Source organism: Polyodon spathula, chromosome 8 (assembly GCF_017654505.1).
Source record: "Polyodon spathula isolate WHYD16114869_AA chromosome 8, ASM1765450v1, whole genome shotgun sequence".
NCBI lineage: Eukaryota > Metazoa > Chordata > Actinopteri > Acipenseriformes > Polyodontidae > Polyodon > Polyodon spathula.
Window position 1 is genome coordinate 14,565,799 of NC_054541.1, and position 23,808 is coordinate 14,589,606.

Consider the following 23,808-nt stretch of genomic DNA (forward strand, 5'->3'; position numbering starts at 1 on the left):
CTCTAACCCTAATCCTAGCTAGATGTGCTAAAGTCTCTTTCTGGATATCAGAGCCAACATCATCTAGTGCTCTGCCACTTTGGTTCAGGTTTGGTTTTGCTGGAATACACCAGGTAAGCATAAGATGGCACTGGTGCTTACTGATGTAATGACACTCTGGCTGATATAGCCTGAATTAAATTGATGGCAGCAACTAGAACTGTAGAGCAGGTACACGGACAGTGAAAGCACCTTGAAATGTGAAAGGTGACCATGTAACGTGAAGCTCCAGTAGTTACTCTGGACCTGTCTCCGGAAATGAGGTTTGAGCATGTTAATAGATACAGTAAAGTTTTGCATGATAGAGGTGCAGTTCAGGTTGTGTTTTCCACTGTCCTGCACCAGCTATCCAATAAACACCAACTCACATATTAGGGGAGTCAAGGCTGAGCTGGTGGCTGGGGCATGCAGTGTAGTGCAAGGGTTACAATCTGTGGTTGCTCTGTACTCAATGTCAAGGCAAGGCCTGTCACAGGCATAGGGCTATTTTAGTGAGCCATTCACGTGACAGGCACAGTAAGGACCGAAACAATAAATGCGAGTGACCCAACCCCTTCCTCCAACCTGACTGCAACTGGCACCTTTCCTCAAACGGTAAGCCACAGTAAGCAACAGGCAAACTAACATCGCAGAATCACTAAACAAGGCTTCTTCAGCACTGGTAGGATTAAACTGCCTGTTTTCAGTGTCTTGAGATTTTGTTCAACAGGGTTAAAATATGTCATAGGTTAGTTCTTTTTTCTTGTATTTTGTTGGTTTTTTTATTGCTATCATATTGTTTGCAGTGTGCTTTTCCTCAATATTCTATTTTTGTGATCTAAAATATATTAATTTTTTTTTTGGATGGTAGAACATTTAAGAATTGTGGCTTTGCCATTTTAATATTCTGCAGTTGGTAATAAATAATGGTAGAAAACTAACAATTAGGCATGGCCAGACTTAACAATAAACAATGGTGACTTGTTTGCTATACAGAATAAAACTGTTAGGTTTTATTGAAATCCTAGCACGACTTGAACACATTTATATAATCACAGTAAGTTATATACCAACTATTTCTTTTTTTATGAATGACTCAATGTTTAGTCGCAGTAGTACACTTAATTTAAGTGTGAAGACGTTTAAACCTGACCCCTGGAGTAAGACACTCTTGCAACTCCTGCAATCAGAGTATATGCGTGACTGACACGAGTGGATCACCTTGTAAAACTACACCGAACCAAATAGGTCTGGAGCTTCCCTCCACTCAGGGCACTGAGCTACAAGTGAGAAAAAAAAACTACAAAAACACCCAACTATAAATCCACCTGTCTGAGGGGGGCAGGACATATTCCAGCATCCCAGTATGAGTGTGAGAGTTTTGCCTATGAGTGTGGCCGTATGAAAGCAGCCTGTCTCTGACTTACAGGGGCCGCTTTATAGCATTCACCAGCTCGACAGCAGTACAGGGATGAAATCACTGTGACTGTGTTACACAGCAATACACTCAACAGGGAACACCCTACAGGGAATTGAGGTTTTGGAAGACACAGTTTTATTTATTTTGGTCACTTTAAGAGTTGTGCATTGCTTGGTTAATATGAACGTATTTATATTTAATATTAGTGTACACTAATAAAAAAAGGCCATCAATCATTAAAACAGGGTTGAATTATTTTACTTTAAAATATGTTACCGCTGTAACATGAGATCAGGATTTATTTTATTATTTTTTTTTTTTTTTTTAATAGTTAATAAATGTATATATTGATGATCTAATAACACAAAATGAATACCATTCACTAAAGTGTTAGTAATCTGGTTAGTCACAATAAACTAAAACAAATCTCTATTGTGTCTTCAATAAACAACAATTTGAGAGTAGCCCACTATTTTCCTGTTTGATGCTGGTCAAACCTATTTTTCCTGCCACAGTGCTGTAAGTTCGCTTCCTTCCTATGCAACAGCCCTGCAGTGCCACTCTACAGCCTCTGCAGCCCAGAGGAAACTAGGGGAGGTCAGGCAAGGTCCCATTACCTGTGACGTGAACTTGTTGCGTGAGTGGGCTTTTTCTGAGTCAACGTAAAATTCTAACCATAACACTGCATCAGAAGCAAACACACTGAGCAGACGGAGACATTTCACCTCTAACTATTGTTGGGCAAAGTACATTTCTAGTTTTGTCATTTTGCTTTCAGAAATAAAAGATTTAATTTGCGCTTAGGAGTACTGTATAATACTTTGATAACAGACTACAATTGCATAAAAATGCAGTACCGGTATTTGAAATAAAAGACCATTCAAAAGTCATATTTATATTTTATTAATATGAATGGGTTTTTTTTCTCTCTTTTAGGGCTCCAAACACAACGAAACAATGTCTGAAGGGTGAGCTGAACCTCTTTTCATTCTAGAAGCATTTATTATTGATGTTACTTTTATGACCTTTTCCTGCATATTCAATCTCTCTCTTCTTTCTCCTCTTTCTCCATGTTGTGTAACAGCGGAGAGGTTAGTGAATTTAATGTTTCCTACAGTAAATATGTGATTGCAATACAGTTGCAGATTCAAGAAGGCTGTTAAACAAAAGTTATAAACATTAAGTTAGGAACTATATTTCAATGCTACAATACTGCCCAATCAGTCTAATTTTCTAACCCAGAACACAGACAGTTAATGACTGCTTAACATAAAATACCCTTGTCTCTTATGTCAGTCCTTGATTGTACTATTAAACAGGCAACACAGACAAATACAATTTTTGATTTTTTTTTTTTTTCTGTTTAATTGGCAATGCTTATAAGACTACAACAACATATTATCTACACAAGTATTGTAAAGAGCACAACATACTAAATTTGAAGGATAGAAGACAATACATCAAATCATATTTAAAATGAGGTTCGGTGGTGGGCTTTACAAGAGTATACATGGTTAGTCTTAACGTTATGTTAGTGAATTGATCATTTATATTAAAAATAATAATAATAAAAACACATGACATAAAACAGTTTTTTCGGACCCACTATTTATAGTTTTGCATCACCCTAACCAATTATGCTTCATAAATTAAGCCTGCTGAATAATATTACGTTAACATTGAATTACACACGGCTTTGTAGCTTTCCATATATTTAACAAAAAACTGGCCAAAATTGAAAAATGTGACATTTTGAATTCTAATATGAAATACCATAGCCTACTACGACTATGGCTTCGGGTAGACGTCTGCAGTATCCTTTTGGAGTTCCATACCATTAAATAAGACTTACATTATGTTCATATAGTTTGTATTTTTTAAATGACGTTTAAATCCTACAATTCTAGGTGATGCAAAACGTTTGGTCACAGCTGTACCACGCAATACGTGCAAAAGAGTTTAAATCGTCAAGTTAAGCAACGTGTAATTGAATAGGAACGCAGTATAATCTCTGTCACCGTCCTGAGATCGTAAAGAAGCCTCTGGGCATTAATTGACATTGCATGTCCGCTACACTACAACCACAACATCCTGCAATAAAAATAGACCTAAAAGCTTAATGATAGCAGCAGGATCAAATGACAAAGTTTAACACGTTCGCAGTGATTACGATACTAGATTAACAACCTGCCTCGGTACTAAGCACACCTGTCTTTAAATAAGATGCCTGCAGGCTGAGTGAATCACTGCGCTGTTCGTGTCTCATTACTTTAATGAATATACTTAACCAAAACCACGACTGTAGTCCCTGCTCCTCATTTTAAAGGAGGGCTAACCAACAATGTAAAACACATGTTCTTACCCCTTTGGTGACAAGATTTTCAAAGCTCAAAACCGGGACACTTTGTTAAATAATTGATAAGACTAATCAAACCATTTAAATACAGGGTATTTGATGATTATTAAAATAGCCATCCTCTCAGCGATTTTTTTTTCATTTTTTTTTTTTTTAAGCAGCAAGCTAATTTTAATACATTGCCGGGTGTAGGATTTGTTTCTTGTTTTGGCATTTTTCATTCTGTTTTATTATTATTATTATTATTATTATTATTATTATTATTATTATATTATTATTATTATTATTATTATTATTATTATTATTTTTATGTGGTTTAACCTGGTTGATGATGCTTGCATTCTCTTGTTGTTCTGCCGAGTCTGTGTTGAATCCAATCAGAACAGCTACAAAATTGCCCTATTTCAGTGTTAATCACTTAATAAAAATAATGTTCTTGATTACCGTATTACATTTTGAACTGTATTTAGTTTTCACTGTAGGTGCCACGAAGCGGTGTTTTTATTATTATTATTATTTTGACAAAAAATACCGGGACGTCTGGTCACCCTACCGTTAGCACGAGCAACACAGTCCCCAAGGAGTACCGACTTCAGTCTATTTGCCCTTCGGTCACGAATTTTGTATTTCATTATTAGAAATATGAAAAGAGTTTCTATGAACTCTACGGAGTTTGAGAAGTTGCCCCGACATAAATTTGAAACACACACACACACACACACACACACACACATATGTATAAAGTATGTACTTTCTTGTTTTTAAGCCACTCCAGTGTCACTTTGGCTGTGTGCTTGGGGTCATTGTCCTCCTGAAAGGTGAATCTCTGTCCCAGTCTTAGGTCTTTTGTAGACTGAAGCAGGTTTTCCTCAAGGATTTGCCTGTATTTAGCTCCATCCATTTTGCCCTCTACCCTGACAAGCTTCCCAGTCCATGCCGATAAAAAGCATCCCCACAGCATGATGCTGCCACCACCATGCTTCACAGTAGGGATGGTGTTACCTGGGTGATGTGCTGTGTTGGTTTTGCGCCAGACATAACTCTTTGCATTTAGGCCAGATAGTTCAATTTTTGTTTCAGTGGACCACAGAATCTTTTGCCACATGTTTTCAGAGTCTCCCACATGCCACTGCAAATTCCAAGTGGGATTTTACATGGAATTTTTTCAGAAATGGCTTCCTTCTTGCCACTCTTCCTTATAGGCCATATTTGTGGAGAACCTCAGCTATTGTTGACACATGGACAGTTTCTCCCATCTCAGCCATGGAACTCTTTTAGAGTTGTCATTGGCCTCTTGGTGGCTTCTCTGACCAATGCCCTTCTTACCCTGCTGCTCAGTTTGGGAGGACGGCCTGCTCTAAGCATATTCTGGGTGGTGCCGTATACCTTCCACTTCTTAGTGATTCGCTTGACTGTGCTTCAGAGGATATTCATTGCCTTTGAAATATTTTTATACCCCTCCCCTGATCTGTGCCTTTCCACAACTTTATACTGGAGTTGTTTTGAAAGTTCCTTGGTCTTCATGGTAGTATCTTTGCTTTGAATGCACTACCCAACTGTGGGACCTTACAGAGACAGGTGTATTTAATCTGAAATCATGTGAACCACTTTTATTGCACACAGATGGACTCCATTTATCTTATTGTGTGGATTCTGAAGGCAATTGGTTGCACCTGAGCTTATTTAGGAGTGTCACAGCAAAGGGGGTGAATACTTATCTAATGAAGACTTTTCAGGGTTTTATTTTTGATTGATTTGTTCCCCCCCCAACCCCCCCCCCCATTTTTTTTCTCACATTGAAAGTGTTTAGTAGGTTGTGTAAATCAAAGGGGAAATTTAAATTTAAAGCATCCCATTTCAGGTTATAATACAACAAACCGTGAAAACGTCCAAGGTGGGTGAATACTTACTATAATACTTGTATAGGCACTGTGTGTGTGTGTCTATATATATATATATATATATATATATATATATATATATATATATATAATATATATATATACCTATATTATTGTAGAACTTGAATTACATGATGCAATTATGCACATAGTGACTGAGGGGATATGGAAAAAAACATATCTATTTATCATTGGTTAGCACGCTTAAAGAGAGATAACAAAGTTGCTACTTCCTGGCACTTAACCACGTCCTCTGCTGTAGGTCATTTAACATCAATGGAATAATTCGTTTAAAAAAAAAAAAAAGACACTAATTCTAAGCAGGTGAAAAGAGAAATCCCCCAAATGGAGGCCTACTGAGAGAGAGAGAAAGAGAGAGACACCATACTGTTAATGGAGTGCTTCTCCATCTGTCGGGCACATGCTTTGATGCTTTAACTTGGCACACCATTGGGCTCACAACTTAAAAGACTCCGCGTTCAAAGTCCATGTCACCTTCATGAGGCTGTTCCAGACTGCCACTGGCTTCTTAAAGACGAGTCTAGAAGCATTTCGGCAGCACAGGCCTGTCAACTCTCCCGTATTCACCAGGAGTCTCCTGTATTTTGGACCCTTCTCCCAGACATCTCCCGTATTCTACTGTTAAACCCCCTTATGTCAGCAAACCTTTAATGTCTATAAACTTCATGGCCTGTGTGCGATTACTGCAATTCCCGGGTTGAAATAGACAGGGTTTAGGACCCAGGGGGGGGGTCCTGTGATGTGGCAGGCATGCATGCATTCAGTGCGTGAGGCAAGATCACATACTTACCCACGCACCTGCACTCCCCCTCCCTCGCTCTCGATTTTGTATTTTCAAAATTTGTCAGGTATGAGATTTCAGTTTACAAAAGCTCCTGTATTTTGAAAACTCAATGTTGACAGGCATGGCAGTGTCAAACTGTAGTGTATTCATTAACTCATTCAAGTACCGTTGTCCTCATGTGAGCGCAGGCTACTTTTCTGGCGCGTGTTTAACCGGCATCATCTAATTGTTATTTTAAGGTCCTCTTTAACCATAGTGTTACGATAAATTACTCTCGTTTTGTTAAACCGCAAATGTGAAGTCTAAGTATAATGTATCAGATTACATAGGCCTAATACAGCTTGTGTTCTGAGTTTATCAAAGAAAAAATGACTGGGTAATTAATTGGTTAAAACTGTGTGTGTGTGTGTGTGTGTGTGTGTTTTGTTTGTTTTAGTTATTTTAGTTATTTTTTTAAATATCAAGCAGTATTTTTCAACTGTGGTGTTTTTTTTCCCAAAGGAACACCCATGGCTGAAGCATTTATGACCACTAGACAGCAGTGCATAGAATCGTGGATAGAACACGATGCAAAATGGATTTAAAATATAATAACATGTATTTAACGCACAACAAAAGGGTTATAACACTAGCAAACTGAACATTATCTCTCTAATTATGTTCCTTTTCACAGAAAAAACCTAAAATCAACGCGTCTCGCAGGCTGCTGTTGAAGGTACGTTACAACACACTATTCAACGGCGAGTGATTTCAAACTTCAGACGCTTTCAATTCCAGGGCAACGTGTTTCGAAGAAAGTGGAAGCTGGCTCGGTTGTGGGATTGGAGGTCGCCCACAGGGAGTGGCGGGATAATTGGACATACCAAATTGGGGAGGGGAAGAATAATTGGGCACTCAATTGAAAAGCAAACAGAAAAAAAAACCACATATGGTACTACAACTATAGCCAAAAGTTTTGCATTACCTAGAATTTTAGGATTGAGATATGATGAAAATAAAATTTAAAAAATAAAGAAATAAATAAACTATATGAACATAATTTAGATCTTTTATTTAACATCATGTCATCAAAGAAACTACTAACTGATATTACAAAAGTCTACCGTAAGCCATAATAGAAGTACCGTAGTACTTCATGTTAGATTTTGAAAACTACAAAGTGGTATGAAATTCTTTGTGATAGTGTAACATTATTCAGCAGGTTTCATTTGACTTTATGAACAAAATCAGTTAATTCTATAGGGTGATGCAAAACTTTTAGCCAGAGTTGTACAACTGGGAAATCTTTAATTTCTTTCAAAATGACACATTTGAGACACCGACAGTGAGTGTATGGGCAGGACAGGGCGTTATTGTTTGGAAAGCCTCCATAGCACCATTTCTGAAGCTCTCTCTGATTCACTGTGCCTGCAATTGTCTGACTCCCCCCCAGACCCTCATGCTGGCGAAGGCAGCCATCATGCTGGAGAATGAGATGAAAGAGAACAAAGAGGAGAAGATGAAGATCATGGCAGAGCGGGTCCCTCCTCTGGATTGTGGGAGGATGTCTCTACAGGAACTGCAGGTAAACCTGACACCTGAAGCTCTCAGCACCACTGTCAAACACAACCCTCAGCACCATCTCTCTCAAACACAGCTCTCAGCACCATCCCTCTCAAACACAGCTCTCAGCACCATCCCTCTCAAACACAGCTCTCAGCACCATCCCTCTCAAACACAGCTGTCAGCACCATCCCTCTCAAACACGGCTCTCAGCAGCATCCTTCTCAAACACGGCTCTCGGCACCATCCTTCTCAAACACGGCTCTCGGCACCATCCCTCTCAAACACGGCTCTCGGCACCATCCCTCTCAAACACGGCTCTCGGCACCATCCCTCTCAAACACAGCTCTCGGCACCATCCCTCTCAAACACGGCTCTCGGCACCATCCCTCTCAAACACGGCTCTCGGCACCATCCCTCTCAAACACGGCTCACGGCACCATCCCTCTCAAACACGGCTCTCCGCACCATCCCTCTCAAACACGGCTCTCGGCACCATCCCTCTCAAACACGGCTCTCGGCACCATCCCTCTCAAACACGGCTCTCGGCACCATCCCTCTCAAACACGGCTCTCGGCACCATCCCTCTCAAACACGGCTCTCGGCACCATCCCTCTCAAACACGGCTCTCGGCACCATCCCTCTCAAACACGGCTCACGGCACCATCCCTCTCAAACACGGCTCTCCGCACCATCCCTCTCAAACACGGCTCTCAGCACTATCCCGCTCAGACACAGCTCTCAGCACTATCCCGCTCAGACACGGCTCTCGGCTCCATCCCAATCACTGACTATCAAACACAGCAATCACCTCTCAATTAATGTTTTTTTTGGTAACGCTTTACCTTGTGTCTCTAATTACTGTGTATTTACATAGTAACATTGTAAATACATGTGTACACATAATTATAGTGTTATTATGCATAGTTAGAATGTAACATGTAAATCTTTTTTGCACAATATGTGTAAGTACACAACTGTCAGAAAAGAGTTAGAGTTAGGTTTAGTGTAGTGGTACTTTATTTTATATTCCAATCCTGGTCTTTATTCCAACCAGAAAGTAAGAAAGTTAGCCTCTTTGTTATTTGTGGGACACACATGTGCCTTGTACCTTAAACGGTTAATACTTTGTTATCGGTCACGTTTCTCTGCATGCCTTGTTTAGCACAGTCCTGTGAATCTGCACCACTCGTCTACTCTACATGCTGTGTCTCTGCTTGTGTTTCGTGCAGGAGCTGTGCAAGCAGATGCACCATAAAATCGATGTGGTTGATGAGGAGCGCTACGACTTTGAGGTTAAAGTCATCAAAAACAACAAGGAGGTAACCGTAACCCATTGAGGAAAATTACACTCTTATGTAATGTGTATAATAATAATTGTTATTATTATTAGAACTACAGTATATGTATGTGGAGCATTTTCTTTGTTTCAGTACGTGGTAGCGTACACATGGTAAGGTTGTAGAAAAGAAGAAGGAATCTTCTTATGTCACAAGTGGTTCAGTTGCTGCAATATTGGACTGCAGAACCCATCGGACGTTATCTGTGCCTGCAGAATCTTACTTGCCGGCTCATTTGGAGTACTTTCTAAATCCTAAAGAATCATATGGTGCTGAGACCGCTTGGTCTGTAATAAACGTAACTGTGAAATCAGTAGCAATAACAAATGCAGCCTTTATAAAAGTTTACCACAGTAAATGTGCACTTTTCCCATGCTTTCTTTCCATGGCAATATGCATTCACTGCAGTTTACCATAGTTTGCAGTGTTTTGAATATGCTTTACCATACATCTCTGTGCTTTACAATGCTTCCCTCTGCTTTACTATACCTTTCTGTCCTTTACAATGCTTCCTTCTGCTTTACCATACCCCTCTGTGCTTTACAATGCTTCCCTATGCTTTACTATACCTCTCTGTGCTTTACAATGCTTCCCTATGCTTTACTATACCCCTCTGTGCTTTACAATGGTTTAGTTTGTAAACAACGGTTTAGTTTTCTTCCGGTAATCGTGAACTCTACCCATGTGTTGTCTCTCTGGTGCTAGATTGAGGGTTTGGCTCAGAAGATCTTTGACCTGAAAGGGAAGTTCAAGAGGCCCAACCTGAAGCGAGTGCGCATCTCAGCCGATGCCATGCTGGGGGCCCTGCTGGGGTCCACACACAAGGCCTCTCTCGATCTCAGGGCCAACCTCAAGTCTGTGAAGAAGGAAGAAGAAAAGGTACGGCCCTGAGCAGCACCAGTAGAGAAGCACTTGGACTTTACTGTGGAAGTCCGGTCTCAGTTTGAGATTAGCAAGAGCTACAAATGACATATCAGAAATCAACCAATCACAGTAAAGTATGTCACACAGTTTGAGTTTCATCAGCTGGAATGCTGGTCTAGCGTATTTGCTGTGGGTGAGCGGGTGGTGAGAGGCTCGGGGTGTCTCCCCCCTTCCTCGAGAACATTTTGGACAATAATTAATCTGACCAAAATTATTAAAATTGCATTTAAAATCAATAAAAGAAAAAGAAAACAACAACATTGGTTCATTTAAAACAATATCATTTGCAGCAGGAATTAGGAACCTATCAATGAATGGAATGTATGTACAATCACATGCTGATAATGACAAGCTTCAGGTATTTTATATCACCTAAACAGTGATCTTGTCAGTTTATTTTGCAGTTTATGCAGTGAATCTCGTGGGCCTATAGGTTTTAATGTCAATTAGCTACACTTCACAGTCATCATCTTCACAGAGGACATCTCTTATACCATAAGAGAAACCCCACACACGACGCATTCACTTATAAAATACAAATACAAACATTTTGTATCAACTTTTAATAGCTTTGACTTTGATGCCTCAGGCGTTGCATGCAAAGAATGCATGAAATTTCACTTGTAAACTGATAAGCGAGACGAGTTATAAATGAATATGTATAGGCAACCCTGCATGCTTCAGCACTTTGAATATGTATAGGCAACCCTGCATGTTTCAGCACTTTGAATATGTGTAGGCAACCCTGCATGTTTCAGCGCTTTCTCCAAATGTGGCCAACTTCGGAAGTTCTTCTCCTGCGTCAAAAGTTAACTGTGGGATTGTGGGATAGTGTCGTGCTGTGTTTGAAACCTGAATCAGTGCAAAGCATGCTGCAATTGAAAGAACGTTTGTCGCTATTTTCTTGGTAGCAGCTATTCCCTGTTTCTGGATTTTAGAGAACAGATTGTTAAAAGAATCTCTGTTTCTTTGTTCTCCCACATGCCGCCACAGTGATCTTTTGTCTGGCCAAAGTGAGAAACGAGAACACGTTTGTATACCATAAGAGACAAGGTCCACCAGTATATATTGACTTATTAGAAATCATGTTTTTATTAAAACAAAAACACATGACATAGGTAATACTGTCCATGTCTTTAGAATCTAATAGAAGACACTGAAAGCAAAGGAAGATGTGACTGAATGTTCTGAAGTCTGGCCTTTTGATTGACTGCGTCATTTATGCAGTGATAATATCTTATACATTATATTTTTTATTTATATATAAAAATATATATTCAATATATATTTTTACTGGCACTAAGGCAGCTGATTCCACTGTTGCCTATAGCTGCACAAAACAAATTTGTCATATCACCCGTTTCACTTTCTCTAAACTTAGTCAATAAACTGTAAGTATTTCTCATTCTTCAGCCTTGATGGTGTTCAGCTACTGGCAGCAGTCTTTTTGTGGTTTCTTACTGACAATAGAATTTGCACTGGCAAAAGGAAACCCCAGAAAGTGCTGCCAGGAGATTTTCTACTGGTCTTAATCAGTCCGATATATTAAATGCATCCCTGAAATACTTCTCTAAAATACATTGAAATGAAAGTGAAAATGCCCATCGGTGTGCGCTAACCCCTGTGTCCTCCCTCGCAGGAGAAGGAGGTGACTGACTGGCGTAAGAATGTGGAGGCCATGTCCGGGATGGAGGGCAGGAAGAAGAAGTTTGATGCTGGAGCACCAGCACAATAAGGTAGGCAGGCCCCCTCTGCTTCAAAAACAACATGCACTACTAATAGTAGCCTGCAGGGGGCACAGTAAGAGTTAGGGGAGGGCCCCTCTGCCTCAAAAACATGCACTACTAATAGTAGCCTGTAGGGAGCACAGCTGCATAATTATTAGCTTAATATATGTGTGCTTCAAATTTTGTTAGCAGCCTACACTAAACAACAACAGAAATAAGACACTTGATCTCTATGTTAATATGGACTAAAGGAAAAACAATGGCAACTAAGCAAGTCCCAAATACAATCGTTATAGCCATTTGAAATCCGGCTGCTCAAATCAGCGAGTAAGTTTGGTTACCCTTATAAAAGTTTCCCACAGTAAAAGCACAGCCAAGTGTAATAAAGCACAGTGAAAGCATGGTAAAGCATAGGTAAGCACTATAAAGCATATTAAAAAAACCATGGCAAACCATGGAAATATACTGTGGTAAACTTTTATAAGGTTACATTTTAGCCCCAGAATGTAATACATCTCAATACTAAACACCACACAATTCAGCACAGTACTTGAGAGATGCCCCAGCACTGTATCGTTGACAATGGCGCTTTATTCCTAGTTTTTATAGCTCTAGTTTACACAGTTATAATAAACCAGTGAAATGCGGACGCGTCCAGTATTCTGAAATAAAAGAACACATTTCTTCATTTCTCCTTTAGGTGTGGCAGTACAGTTTGAAGATTCTGAAATTAATTTCCTGCAAAGAGAAACTTCTCTACCGTCCTTCTCAGGGTCAGCGGATTGAAAAGCTGACAGCATGTAAAGAGATGGGCAACTCTTCACAATGACTAGTCTAGCTTTGTTGCATACTATGTACATTTTCAACAACCATATTGTTTCTTGTTTTTTTTTAATTTATTTCCTCTCGTAAGCATTTGGGATTATGCCAGCTGATTGCATTGGAAGTGTTTCCTATCTGATACAATGATAATTAAATGCTCAATTGTGATATTATACAGCACTGTTATACCATCACAATCCAGCATGGAAATACAATTCTTATTACATATAGGTTTTACCCATTCCAGGTTTTAAAATGAGCCTTATTAACCCTGGTGTTTAAGTAACAACCTCAGACGTGTCTTAAACTCCTAGTAAAACCAGGAACGGATCAAAATACTGTGCAACGGGAGTCTATGCAAACTACCTGCAATGTGGCACCATTCTTTTTACGGGGATGCTTTTTCAGTTAGTACAATTTAATTACATCAATGAATTTACATTTCAAAAATATAACATGAAATACTTTATTACTTTTCTGGCTTTTGCGATATGATTTGGTAGTTTCTTTTATTATTATTATTATTATTATTATTATTATTATTATTAATATTACTAGGGGAATTCTAGAGCTGCAAGTGCTTCTGTTTATGTGCAGCAGTGTGTTCTAGAATAAAGGCACTAGAAGAGTGAGTGTGAATGATTTCATATTGATCAGGGTGTTATTTCATTTTGTCAGATGACCTGGGGTGGTATAATGTAAGACGCTTTAATTCCTTGTTCTCTACAAGCATAATTATTTGGAAATCGTGCTGTTATCCTGTTTATTAGACTGGCTCCTTTAATAAAGATTTGGGTGCAACTGAACTGTTTGCTCTCCAAACAAATGAACTCCATCTCATGTACTGTAAAGTGTCATTAGCGTGATTTTTTATTTCAAATAGCAGAAATGCTGGTCATCACATTAAAGATGTTCTCTCTTCACAGAAAATAGTGTTTGATGATAATATTCAGCAGATTCACACACATCTTAAATACTAAACCATTCACTTAGTATTGAAGAAATCTAAAGGGCTGTCTTTCCTTGTGCCTACAAATTTACAGTTGGGTACCAAACATGAACCCAGTATATCAAATAATTTTTGCCTTTATCATCCAGAAACCCAAAAGTATCCAAAAATACCACAGTTTTGTATGCATTAGTTAACAAAGCTTTCTTTAATGATGTCAAAGAACCAATTACATTTAAGGACCAAATCATGACGTTGCAAACCATTTTATGCTACATACAGCAGGTGGTTTTATTTTTTTGACCAGCGTCACCATCTTCCTCACCCCCTACCCACATCGTGTACTAGTTCCGCCTCTTCGCTGAAGCGGCACGTTCTGTACTGTGCATTACCCTTGTCCCTATTGGCCAGGCCCCGTGTCAATCACTCTGCTGCGCTGGGCACGGTTTCTTGTGTTTACAGAAAGCAAAGCGACGAACGCACGAAATACGGAAAACACAAGAAAGGTGAGTGACAGTATAGCGGCAGTTGCAATTTAAAGCGAAACCAGTTTTATATTTTCGAATTCAGCCTAATTACGGTTTCATTTTTTATTTTCTGAGGTTATTTATTATAATAATAATACAGTTGTAGGCAAGACTTTAATTAAGCACCGCAGTGCGCCAAGGTAGCCAACAAAAAAAAAAAAGGTGAACCAGGGGTAAAAAGACATCTTTTTATTGGCAGAGGTTCTTTTTGACGTTATTTAAAAAGTAAAAGTATACCTCTGAATATATTAATTCATTACGCCCTGTTCGCTGTGTAATTACCAGAACTGTAATGTTAATAATAATGTAATCGATTCGTTTTGAGCTTGTGTGGCGGTGTTTAGTTTGTGTAATAATAATAATAATAATAATAATAATAATAATAATAATAATTAACATATTTTGTGTCATGTCTATACCTGAGCACTGTCAGCACGGAAGGGCACGTTGTCGGTATTGTACAGTAGATTTTGTGTTGTATTTTCTTCGTGTCAGTGCATGAAAATAAACGTACCCAACACTCAGCAATTAAAGACTACAACCATTCTGCATTGAACGTCCAATGACAGCCCAGGAGAGAGCTATTCCACTCCCGGTTTAACAGGTCAAATGAGATCGTGAACTACGTGTACCACTCTTTAAAAAAAAAAAAAAAAATAGGTACATTACTGGAATATAATAAATGTTTATAAAATCATGCATAATTCCCCACAAAATACCAATGGTAGAGGTCAGTCTGCAGACGGGAGCTAATCAGATCCAAGATGAGACAAAGCAAAAGCCATCTGCTTTTATTTAAATAGTCTACATGTGATACAGACAGTAGCTGCAATTTTATCATTATTTTTTTCAATTTCACTAGCACTTGAAATCAGCCGGATGCTGAGTTGAAAACAGTGCAAAGGATTACCAATCAATAGTAATCAAACAATCAGAGGTATTGCTGTTCCATACATCACCCTAAAACTGTGCAATGACAGCTGGGTGGGGGACACAAGCGCTACTGACAAACTGCTTTCGTCTTGTTTATATTTCAACAGGGTGCCTGCCAACATGGCGAAATGCAAGCTAGTTCTGCTGAGGCATGGGGAGGGGGCTTGGAACAAGGAGAACCGCTTCTGCAGCTGGGTGGATCAGAAGCTGAGCTGCACTGGGGTGAAGGAGGCCCAGGACTGCGGCAAGCTGCTGAAGGACCTGGGATACGAGTTCGACCTGGTCTTCACCTCCATTCTGAGCCGCTCCATTCAGACTGCCTGGCTGGTTCTGGGGGCCATGGGTCAGGAGTGGGTGACAGTGGAGAAGTCCTGGAGGTTGAACGAGCGGCACTACGGCGCCCTCATCGGGCTCAACAGGGCCGAGATGGCTCTGAATCACGGCGAGGAACAGGTCAAGATCTGGAGGAGGAGTTACGGGGTCATGCCCCCGCCCATTGACCAATCGCACCCTTACTTTTTGGAGATCTACAACGACCGGCGGTATGAGACCTGTGACCTACCCAAGGACAAGCTGCCCCGGACAGAGAGCCTGAAGGAGGTGCTGGACAGGCTCCTGCCCTATTGGGAGGAGGTGATCGCTCCGGAGATCAGAAAAGGGAGGAGGGTGCTCATCTCGGCACACGGGAATAGCACTCGGGCTCTGCTGAAGCACCTGGAAGGTACAGTGCTGGTGTACGCCTGTCTGAAGGAGACTCGACTCAATCCTGCCTAATCCTAGGGCTTAAAGGAGTGAGCTAGGACATTAGGTTTAAGGAATTACAGAACTACGTTGTACGAATTACATTGTGTAGAAAATTCCCCTTCATTTAAGCTACCCAAGTTTAAGGAACATGCAGTATGAAAATAAATGTCATCTAAGAGGGAATTGAAACAGGTTTTAAGTTGTAGAACGCTGATTATTATAGCATCACTTTTCCATCTTGCTAGATGTAATAAGTCATTGCTTTTCATTTCAGTATAGTGCAAATAACTACCTTGCAATCCCTTTAAAGGAGTGGTAACCAGAGCTTTAAAATCTATTTTCTCTTGTCATTGGCACTTGATACATTTCACTGGTGGACCTTTTTCGTGTTTTTTGAATATTATATACTAAAAGCAGGGGTGGAAATGAGACACCCATTGTAGCAGTTTGATCCATTCCTGGTTTTGCCATGAGTTTTTAATAAGACACCTGAGCTTGTTACCTGTACACTGTGGCTAATCAAGCTTGTGTTAAAGCTTGTAATGGGTGAAATTGGGTTTACACGGCATCTAATTTGAAACAGTGTTTGATATTTTAGCTTTTGCCAGAGCCGACACTACATGTGTCTGTGTTTATAACGCGATGACCCGAGGTAACAGTGGATGTATTGGAAATATTTATCATAGCAAATGCAAGCCATGAAAATTATCCTATTATACAGCACTTTAGCTATTTAAACATGTGGTGATGAACCATCCTCAGTTTCTGCTTCCCCATTCTTCCAATCACAGCAGTACTCTTGCTGTGGGACAACCCCTGTATCCTTGCAAAGCGGTATTGTAAGACATTCTTAGCTGTCATTAGCAGAATTGTATTTAGGTATTTGTTTTCCAGATTCCTTTAGTCTTCTTTCGGAGGAATTTGTCCTGCAGGCACAATACAGAAAGCTGATGTACCTGCATAGCTTTCTGTGGGCAGTATGGACTCAGTGTAACAATACACTGTGCATTGATGAACCGTGATGCTTTCTTATTGTAATAGAGGTGTGCATCATTTGTATCTCAGTACAAGACCATAAGCATAACCGAGTGGTTCTTGAATCAAGAATAAGTGTGCTTTATAGTTACAGTTGGAAGGTCTCCTTTCATTTTTATCTTTTAACAAAATAGTCTGGCATGCAGTGATCATTTGATCTTATCATGCTTCAGACAAGTAGCCCACCAGGACCATTGCATGCATCACGACATGTATCATGTCGTGGCATTAGGGTGTCATTACACCCCTAGTATTGAGCTGGGAGTATGTGCCTCAAGCGGGTTCTTGTTATCTGTAACACAGACAGGAAGTAAACTTATAGGGTTGTGGCAGTTAAACAGGCGTCAGTCAAAGTGTGTGTGTGTGGGGGGACGGGGGGGACGGACTACAATCAGGTTTTCTGCATAGTCTCGTGACTGCTTGTTTAATACGTGTTCTGTGTGTTACACAGTTATAATTCAGAGCATTCATGTTGAGGCACTAATTGCATGCTTGCTTTAGGGCTGAATCCTTTATTGAAGTACTTTAATAAATATTCATTATTGTGAGAAAAAAATACATTACTTCAGTATCGAATGTGTATAGCAGGTGACGTTGACTGAGTGGGCAGTTTGTGTGGAGGGAGTGTGTATTGCAGCCTTTTATTAGTGCTAGCAAAATTACAAATAGCAACTCAGTCACCAGAAATCTGCCTGGCATTGAACTAACCATTGCATATGGTTTTTATTCAAAATTCCCACCTTTTTTTACAGCAATGTCGCTTTTTAGTTTTATGCATTGCAGTCTGTTATTCTTGGCAGCATCACTACAAAAGGAAAATCACTAAGCTTTACTCCCAACTGTTGTTGTACTAGCAATTGATCACTCCAGTTCTGGAGCACTCAAACATGTTTTAATTCTGGCTTGTTCGCAAGAGCATATTTAAACGTATTAAGGGATTGGTTAGGCTGAGCAGCAGCCCTGCTTTTGATTTGGCACATACACCCAGACAGAAAGGGCAGACAGTTTGTGTTACAGTGTGTGCCCTGTAACAGAATCTGCCCTGACATTTACAGTAAGAGGTTCTGTCCTGTATATAGTGCAATGTGTGCTCCAGGTTACCTAACATGCTGATTGCTTGATCAGTATAACGATTCATTACTGAGCAGATTTTGCATTTCAGTGGGAATTTCCCTACAGTCTCCTCAGTTTGTTTTAGTACTTCTCCATGATTTTAACCCCTAAACAAATATTTTTTACAGTAGAACATAAAAACACAATTATGGATCGTTTCTGATCGGCACTCATCTGATTTCTGTCAGCGAATTGATCCCAGAACCGCATCAAGGATCCCAGAGAATCAGCAGCAGTAACAACATAGGTCAGTGGTACCCCGTGTTGTAGTGGTAAAAAACAGAAGTGGGTAAACAATCCTGCTTGGTGTTCCAGGCCAGGCAGTGACATAGCAGACACTGAGGGTGTGCAGAGATGACTCTAGATTACACTCATGTCAGCTGTGGCAGCATGCAGGATTGTGGGTTCAAGGTTAATCAGAGGGATTCATGCACATCATTAAATACACCGAGTCGCTTTATATAATAAACTGGAATATGCCTCGGCTTTAACCTTTGGTGTAGCCAGGATTTGCTTATCACAGGAGAGTAGGAGTGAGTAAACGATGTCTCCTTTAAATGAGAAGAGGGTAAACTCCATATTCCTCATATAGATACCTCAGTTAACCCGCGGTTACCCTCGACTAGATTCCCAATCTACTGCACTTCCAACTGTGTCCTCTGGTTCTGGTCTCTATCTTTAATTTGAAGCAGTGATTGTGGTTGACTTTGTTGACCTCATTAGCCGTGAGGGTATAGAATGGAATACCTAGTCATGAGTCAAACCCCCCCCACACACACACTTAACTGAAAGCCTCTCTGCTGGCCCTTGTTCGACAGGAAACACAGCGGTTGTGTAGTGAGAAGGAGAGTCCTCTAGCTGCGGCTCTCCTCAATAAGCAGTCTTTGCTTTCAGTGTCTCTGCCCTCATTGTGTGACTTCTCAGTAGAGTATGGCTGGTGGAGACCTTTGGGCTGTGAAACATATAGAGTAAAAAAAAAAAAATACACATTTACCATTCCGTGGGCATTTGTCACGTAATTAAATCTGAAACCATATGGATTGAAGCTAATTGGTATTGGGTAGGATTCACCAGAGTGAAGTGGAATATAAAGCCGGGGGCCGGCTCTTTACTGAGTGTCCTGTTATTTTGTCTAGGTATCTCAGACGAGGAGATTGCCAGCCTTACCCTGCCCACCGGGGTGCCTGTTGTGTTGGAACTGGATGAGAACCTGCACCCCACCAAGCCTCACAAGCTGCTGGGAGACGAGGGGGTGATTCAGGCAGCGATTAAGAGAGTAGAGGATCAAGGAAAAGTCGTGGTCCCAGCCCAATAGAATGCAGCAGAAGTATCTCAGACAGGTTTTTTCTTGCTGTTAATTAAATATTATTTTATATATATATATATATATATATATATATATATATATATATATATATATATATATATATATATATATATTTTTTTTTTTTTTGTTTTGTTTTTTTTTACTTGACACGGATACAGTAATAATTGATCAAATACAAAGCAGAGACTCTGACACGTAAGTAACACATGAAAATAAACAGAGCACTTAAAAAATCCCTTTGGTTGCATAGTAATTTGAGGATGAATGTGCTACTTTTTCACATATTTGAAGCAAGTTTTGTGAGATAATCTGTCGAGACCCCTGATTAGGTGGATGTGGCGGGAGGGAGATTGTGCCAGTGCTTACGATTTCAATGCAATTCTAACTTTTACAAGTCAGGAGAGTGTCAAAACAAAAACAAAGACTATGGAAGAACATGCTTGGTTTGGTACAGATAACAACCAATACTTTTTTATGCCTCCTAAATTTGATTACTAGCAATCTTTGTTTTAGTATTAAAAAATGTGCCCCTATATGAAGATATAAGACTCGCCTTACATTTCTTGCTGGAATTCATGTTGGTATTCAGTGTTCAGGGGTTTTTGTCATCATTGCTGATCACTGCTTTTGCTATTTTAACTTGTAACCTAATTGAAGGCACATTAAAATACGTTTTACAAACTTTCAAGAAGTTACAAAACCAGAAGCCATTGCTTCTTTGTTTAATTTTAATTTAAAAGCTACTAAAAAAGGTGAAGTTGTTCAGAGCTAAGTTGTGTTCACAAAGTCTTACTGTATGTTACGTATATTTCTGTAGGTAGAGAGGTGGTTTATTTAATTGCAGGACACTGAGTCATTGAAGTACAATATTATATGCAATGTTTTTATGTGGGGACATTTTTAATTTAACAGACCTAAACCAGACAGTATGAAGAGTGCAGCTGCCTTTTAATTGTAACACTTAAGAAAATTGGTACCTCCTACAATAAGCTGAAACTAAACAACATTTTTATTTTTTATTAATTTTTTTTTTCTTTTAATTATACAAAGTTGAACAAAGACCATCTCATTTTTTTATTTTATTTTATTTTATTTTATTTTTTTTCATTATAAGCTGTACCCAAACTTGAAGGTATCATGCCCAATTGAACATCCTACTGCTGCATGTAGCAGCATGAGCTCGAGCGAGCCAGAGGCAAACAGCTTTCAGTGGGGTGTCACTGCAGCTAAAACTAGCTTTGGGGAATATAAAGAAAAGACAACAAGATCTGTTTTTCATGACTGGATCCTGGCTGATTGATTGCCGTATTCTTTCATTGTATAGCCCAGGCATTCTCAGCCACATGCACACAAATTTCCATAAAGCTCATTGTATTAGCTTGCAGCAGGGGCTGGTTATGAACACAATCCGCAAGCTCGGCTGAAGGTTAGGAAAGCAAAACAAAGATGCAAATAAATAAAAATGTTTCCTATTTCCTGTTTTTGTTATTTTGACGGGTATATTTGTATCAGAATGGGTTTCCAAGGTACTCTACTTTTCATTCAAAACCACATCTGTGTCGCTGTTTAATTTATACAACATGCACCAACCTGTTACAAAACCTGGGAGAAAACAAATCTAATATTTTGTGAAGTGCTATTTTTTTATGCTAACGTCATTGTTTTTTAATAAACGTGTATCCGTGTGCCTCTGGTTATGAAGTAATCTTTAAGGAATTCTGATAGGAATGTAGATAAATTGGACACTGTGGCAATACTAGACAAGGTTTTAATACATGTAGATATATACAGTGGTTTGCAGAAGTATTCACCCCCTACCAATGATTTCACATTTTGTTGAATTACAAATAATTTATGCACAGGTTTTTTTTGGTTAAACTGAACACTGTTGTATGAGGAGGAGGTTAAATGTCAGCAAAACTTGCAAAGAAAATGTACAAAATGAAATTTACTGGTTGCATAAATATCCCCTTAAGTCAGTACTTGGTAGAAGCACCTATGCAGCAATTACTATTATTTTTAGCCTTTTTGGATAGGTCTCTACTGGCTTTCCACGGTAGGATGTTGAAATTTTTGCCCATTCTTCACGGGAAAATTGCTCCAGTTCTGAAAGTTTGTTGTTGATCGTTGATGGACTGCAATCTTCAAGATTCATTTTTGATTGGATTCAAGTCAGGACGTTGACTGGGTCATTCAAGAGCATTAATTCTCTTGTTCAACCACTCCAGTGTAGCTTTGGCTTTGTGCTTCGGGTCATTGTCCTGTTAAAATGTGAATTTCCTCACCAGTTTCAGTCTTGGCTGACTCAAACAGGTTTTCATCAAGGATTCGTCTGTACTTTGCACCATCGATTTTCCCCTCTATCCTGACAAGCTTCCCAGTCCCTGCTGAAGAGAAGCATCCCCATAACATGCTGCTGCCACCACCATGCTTGACAGGTGGGATGGTGTTGACTGGATGATGTAATGTGTTGGTCTTGCACCTGACGTAATGCTTCGAATTTAGACTGAAAAGTTAAATTTTTGTCTTGTCTAACCACAAAACCTGTTTCCACATGTCTGCAGTATCATCTACATGCTTTTTCACAAACTCCATACATGCTTTAAGATGAGGCTTTTTGAGTAATGGCTTCTTTCTTGCCACCCGTCCATACAAGCTAGCTTTGTGTAGGGACCGGCTTATTGTTGGTGTGTGAACACTGACTCCCATCTCAGACACAGAACTTTGCAGATCTCTCAAGGTCATTGTTGGCTTTAGAGTTTGAGAGGGCGACCTGATCTGGGTAGTGTCTGGGTGTTATGATGCATCTTCCACTTCTTAACCCTTAGCAGTACTTCTATTCAGCACTTGTCAGGCACGTCAGGTCTAATTTATTTTCACACCTTTTATTTTACATTACTTTTTTTTTTTTTCCAGAGTAAAATAGGTTTAAAATAGCAAAAGGACCCTTGCGATACAAGTCATTATTTTATTACTATAACACGTCAAAAAGCTCTGCAAATGTCTGTGATATTCTTTGAGCGCTGGATGCAGAACTAGCTATATTCTTTGTGTCTGTGTTATCTCTGTGGTCTGTTATCTATGTGTATTGCTCAGATAGGCCCCCTTTTTTTCGGCTTCATTTGGCTCCTGTCGGTCTCACTCAGCCATTGAAAGGTTTTCTCTCCTTTTTCCGGCTTTTTGATGATGTAGGGCAGGGTCCAACATCGGACTGGAATGGGAAAATTACAATGTCGGACCAGGTCCGACATAGGACCACAGAGGAATAATGATGGACTTCACTGTGCTGAGAGGGATAATCAGCGCCTTAGAAATTTTCTTGTACCCTTCTGAGTGTGCACTTTGCGTCAATGTTTGTCGATAAAGATAAAAATGTCGTTGCTGTCTAAGTACCATATTGTAATGTTGATTGTATTAAAGTAAGACCTGTTGGTGCCTCTTCTGTGTTTTGTGTGTTTTGTTTAATTTTAGTATGTGGTGTGTAGGATGCTGCTCATCTTGCTGCTAAAATAGTGCAAAATGACATATCATATCAATAAGATGCATCCTACAAACAACTTACTAACTTATTACGAGTCCCAAAAATGAACTACTATCAAACATAAAAACAAAATTTGTTTTATAAACTGTAGACCTGTGCTATATGTTTTATGCAAGGAATCGCTTATAAAAGTTTCCCAAAGTGAAAGTGCAGCAAAGTGTAATAAAGCACAGTGAAAGCATTGCAAAGCACAGAGAGGTCTAGTTAAGCACACTGAAAAACAAGCCATGGTAAACTAACCTTTATAAAAGTTTCCCATAGTGAAAGTGCAGCAAAGTGTAATATAGCACAGTGAAAGCATGGTAAAGCACATGGAAACATTGTAAAGCACAGATAGGTATGGTAAAGCGTAGGGTAGCATTGTAAAGCACAGATAGGTATGGTAAAGCACAGATAGGTATGGTAAAGTTTAGGGTAGCATTGCAAAGCACAGAGAGGTATGGTAAAGCATAGGGAAACATTGTAAAGCACAGATAGGTATGGTAAAGCATAGGGTAGCATTGTAAAGCACAGAGGTATAGTAAAGCATAAGGAAGCATTGCAAAGCACAGAGAGGTATGGTAAAGCATATTTTAAAACACAAAGCAGGTAAACTAACCCTTCTTATAGTTTTCCATTGTGAAACACATCAAAGTGCAATAAAGCACAGTGAAAGCATGGTTAAGCATATGTAAGCATTGTAAAGCACAGAGTAGTATTGTGAAGCATTTTAGAAGCATCGCAAACCAGCCGAATCTGGTAGAGGCATGGTAAAACTGCAAGAATACAGTGATACACTTTCATG

The 23,808-nt window shown here is 39.5% G+C and overlaps 2 protein-coding genes across 7 annotated transcripts; both read left to right on the plus strand.

The window, feature by feature from the left end:
- The first annotated feature begins 496 nt into the window (after positions 1 to 496).
- On the plus strand, positions 497 to 13,690 carry LOC121319495 (troponin I, slow skeletal muscle-like). Of its 5 annotated transcripts, none has more exons than XM_041256961.1 (9): positions 497 to 633; positions 2,375 to 2,406; positions 2,523 to 2,529; positions 7,174 to 7,215; positions 7,933 to 8,064; positions 9,275 to 9,364; positions 10,088 to 10,261; positions 11,946 to 12,042; positions 12,734 to 13,690. In XM_041256961.1, exons 2-8 carry the CDS (start codon positions 2,396 to 2,398, stop codon positions 12,039 to 12,041), a joined length of 552 nt encoding a protein of 183 aa, XP_041112895.1. In that variant the 5' UTR covers positions 497 to 633; positions 2,375 to 2,395; the 3' UTR covers position 12,042; positions 12,734 to 13,690. The 5 variants fall into 5 exon arrangements, with proteins under 5 accessions (XP_041112895.1, XP_041112897.1, XP_041112899.1 ...); XM_041256963.1 differs by lacking the exon at positions 497 to 633 and adding an exon at positions 682 to 700; XM_041256965.1 differs by lacking the exon at positions 497 to 633 and adding an exon at positions 748 to 766.
- Positions 13,691 to 14,203: 513 nt separating this feature from the next.
- Positions 14,204 to 19,473, plus strand: LOC121319494 (bisphosphoglycerate mutase-like). Of its 2 annotated transcripts, XR_005950706.1 has the most exons (4): positions 14,204 to 14,310; positions 15,372 to 15,985; positions 18,285 to 18,403; positions 19,293 to 19,378. XR_005950706.1 is itself a non-coding variant. In XM_041256960.1 (3 exons), exons 2-3 carry the CDS (start codon positions 15,385 to 15,387, stop codon positions 19,469 to 19,471), a joined length of 780 nt encoding a protein of 259 aa, XP_041112894.1. In that variant the 5' UTR covers positions 14,204 to 14,310; positions 15,372 to 15,384; the 3' UTR covers positions 19,472 to 19,473. The 2 variants fall into 2 exon arrangements, 1 of the variants encoding a protein (XP_041112894.1); XM_041256960.1 differs by lacking the exon at positions 18,285 to 18,403 and having other exon boundaries at positions 19,293 to 19,473.
- The last annotated feature ends 4,335 nt before the right edge of the window (positions 19,474 to 23,808 follow it).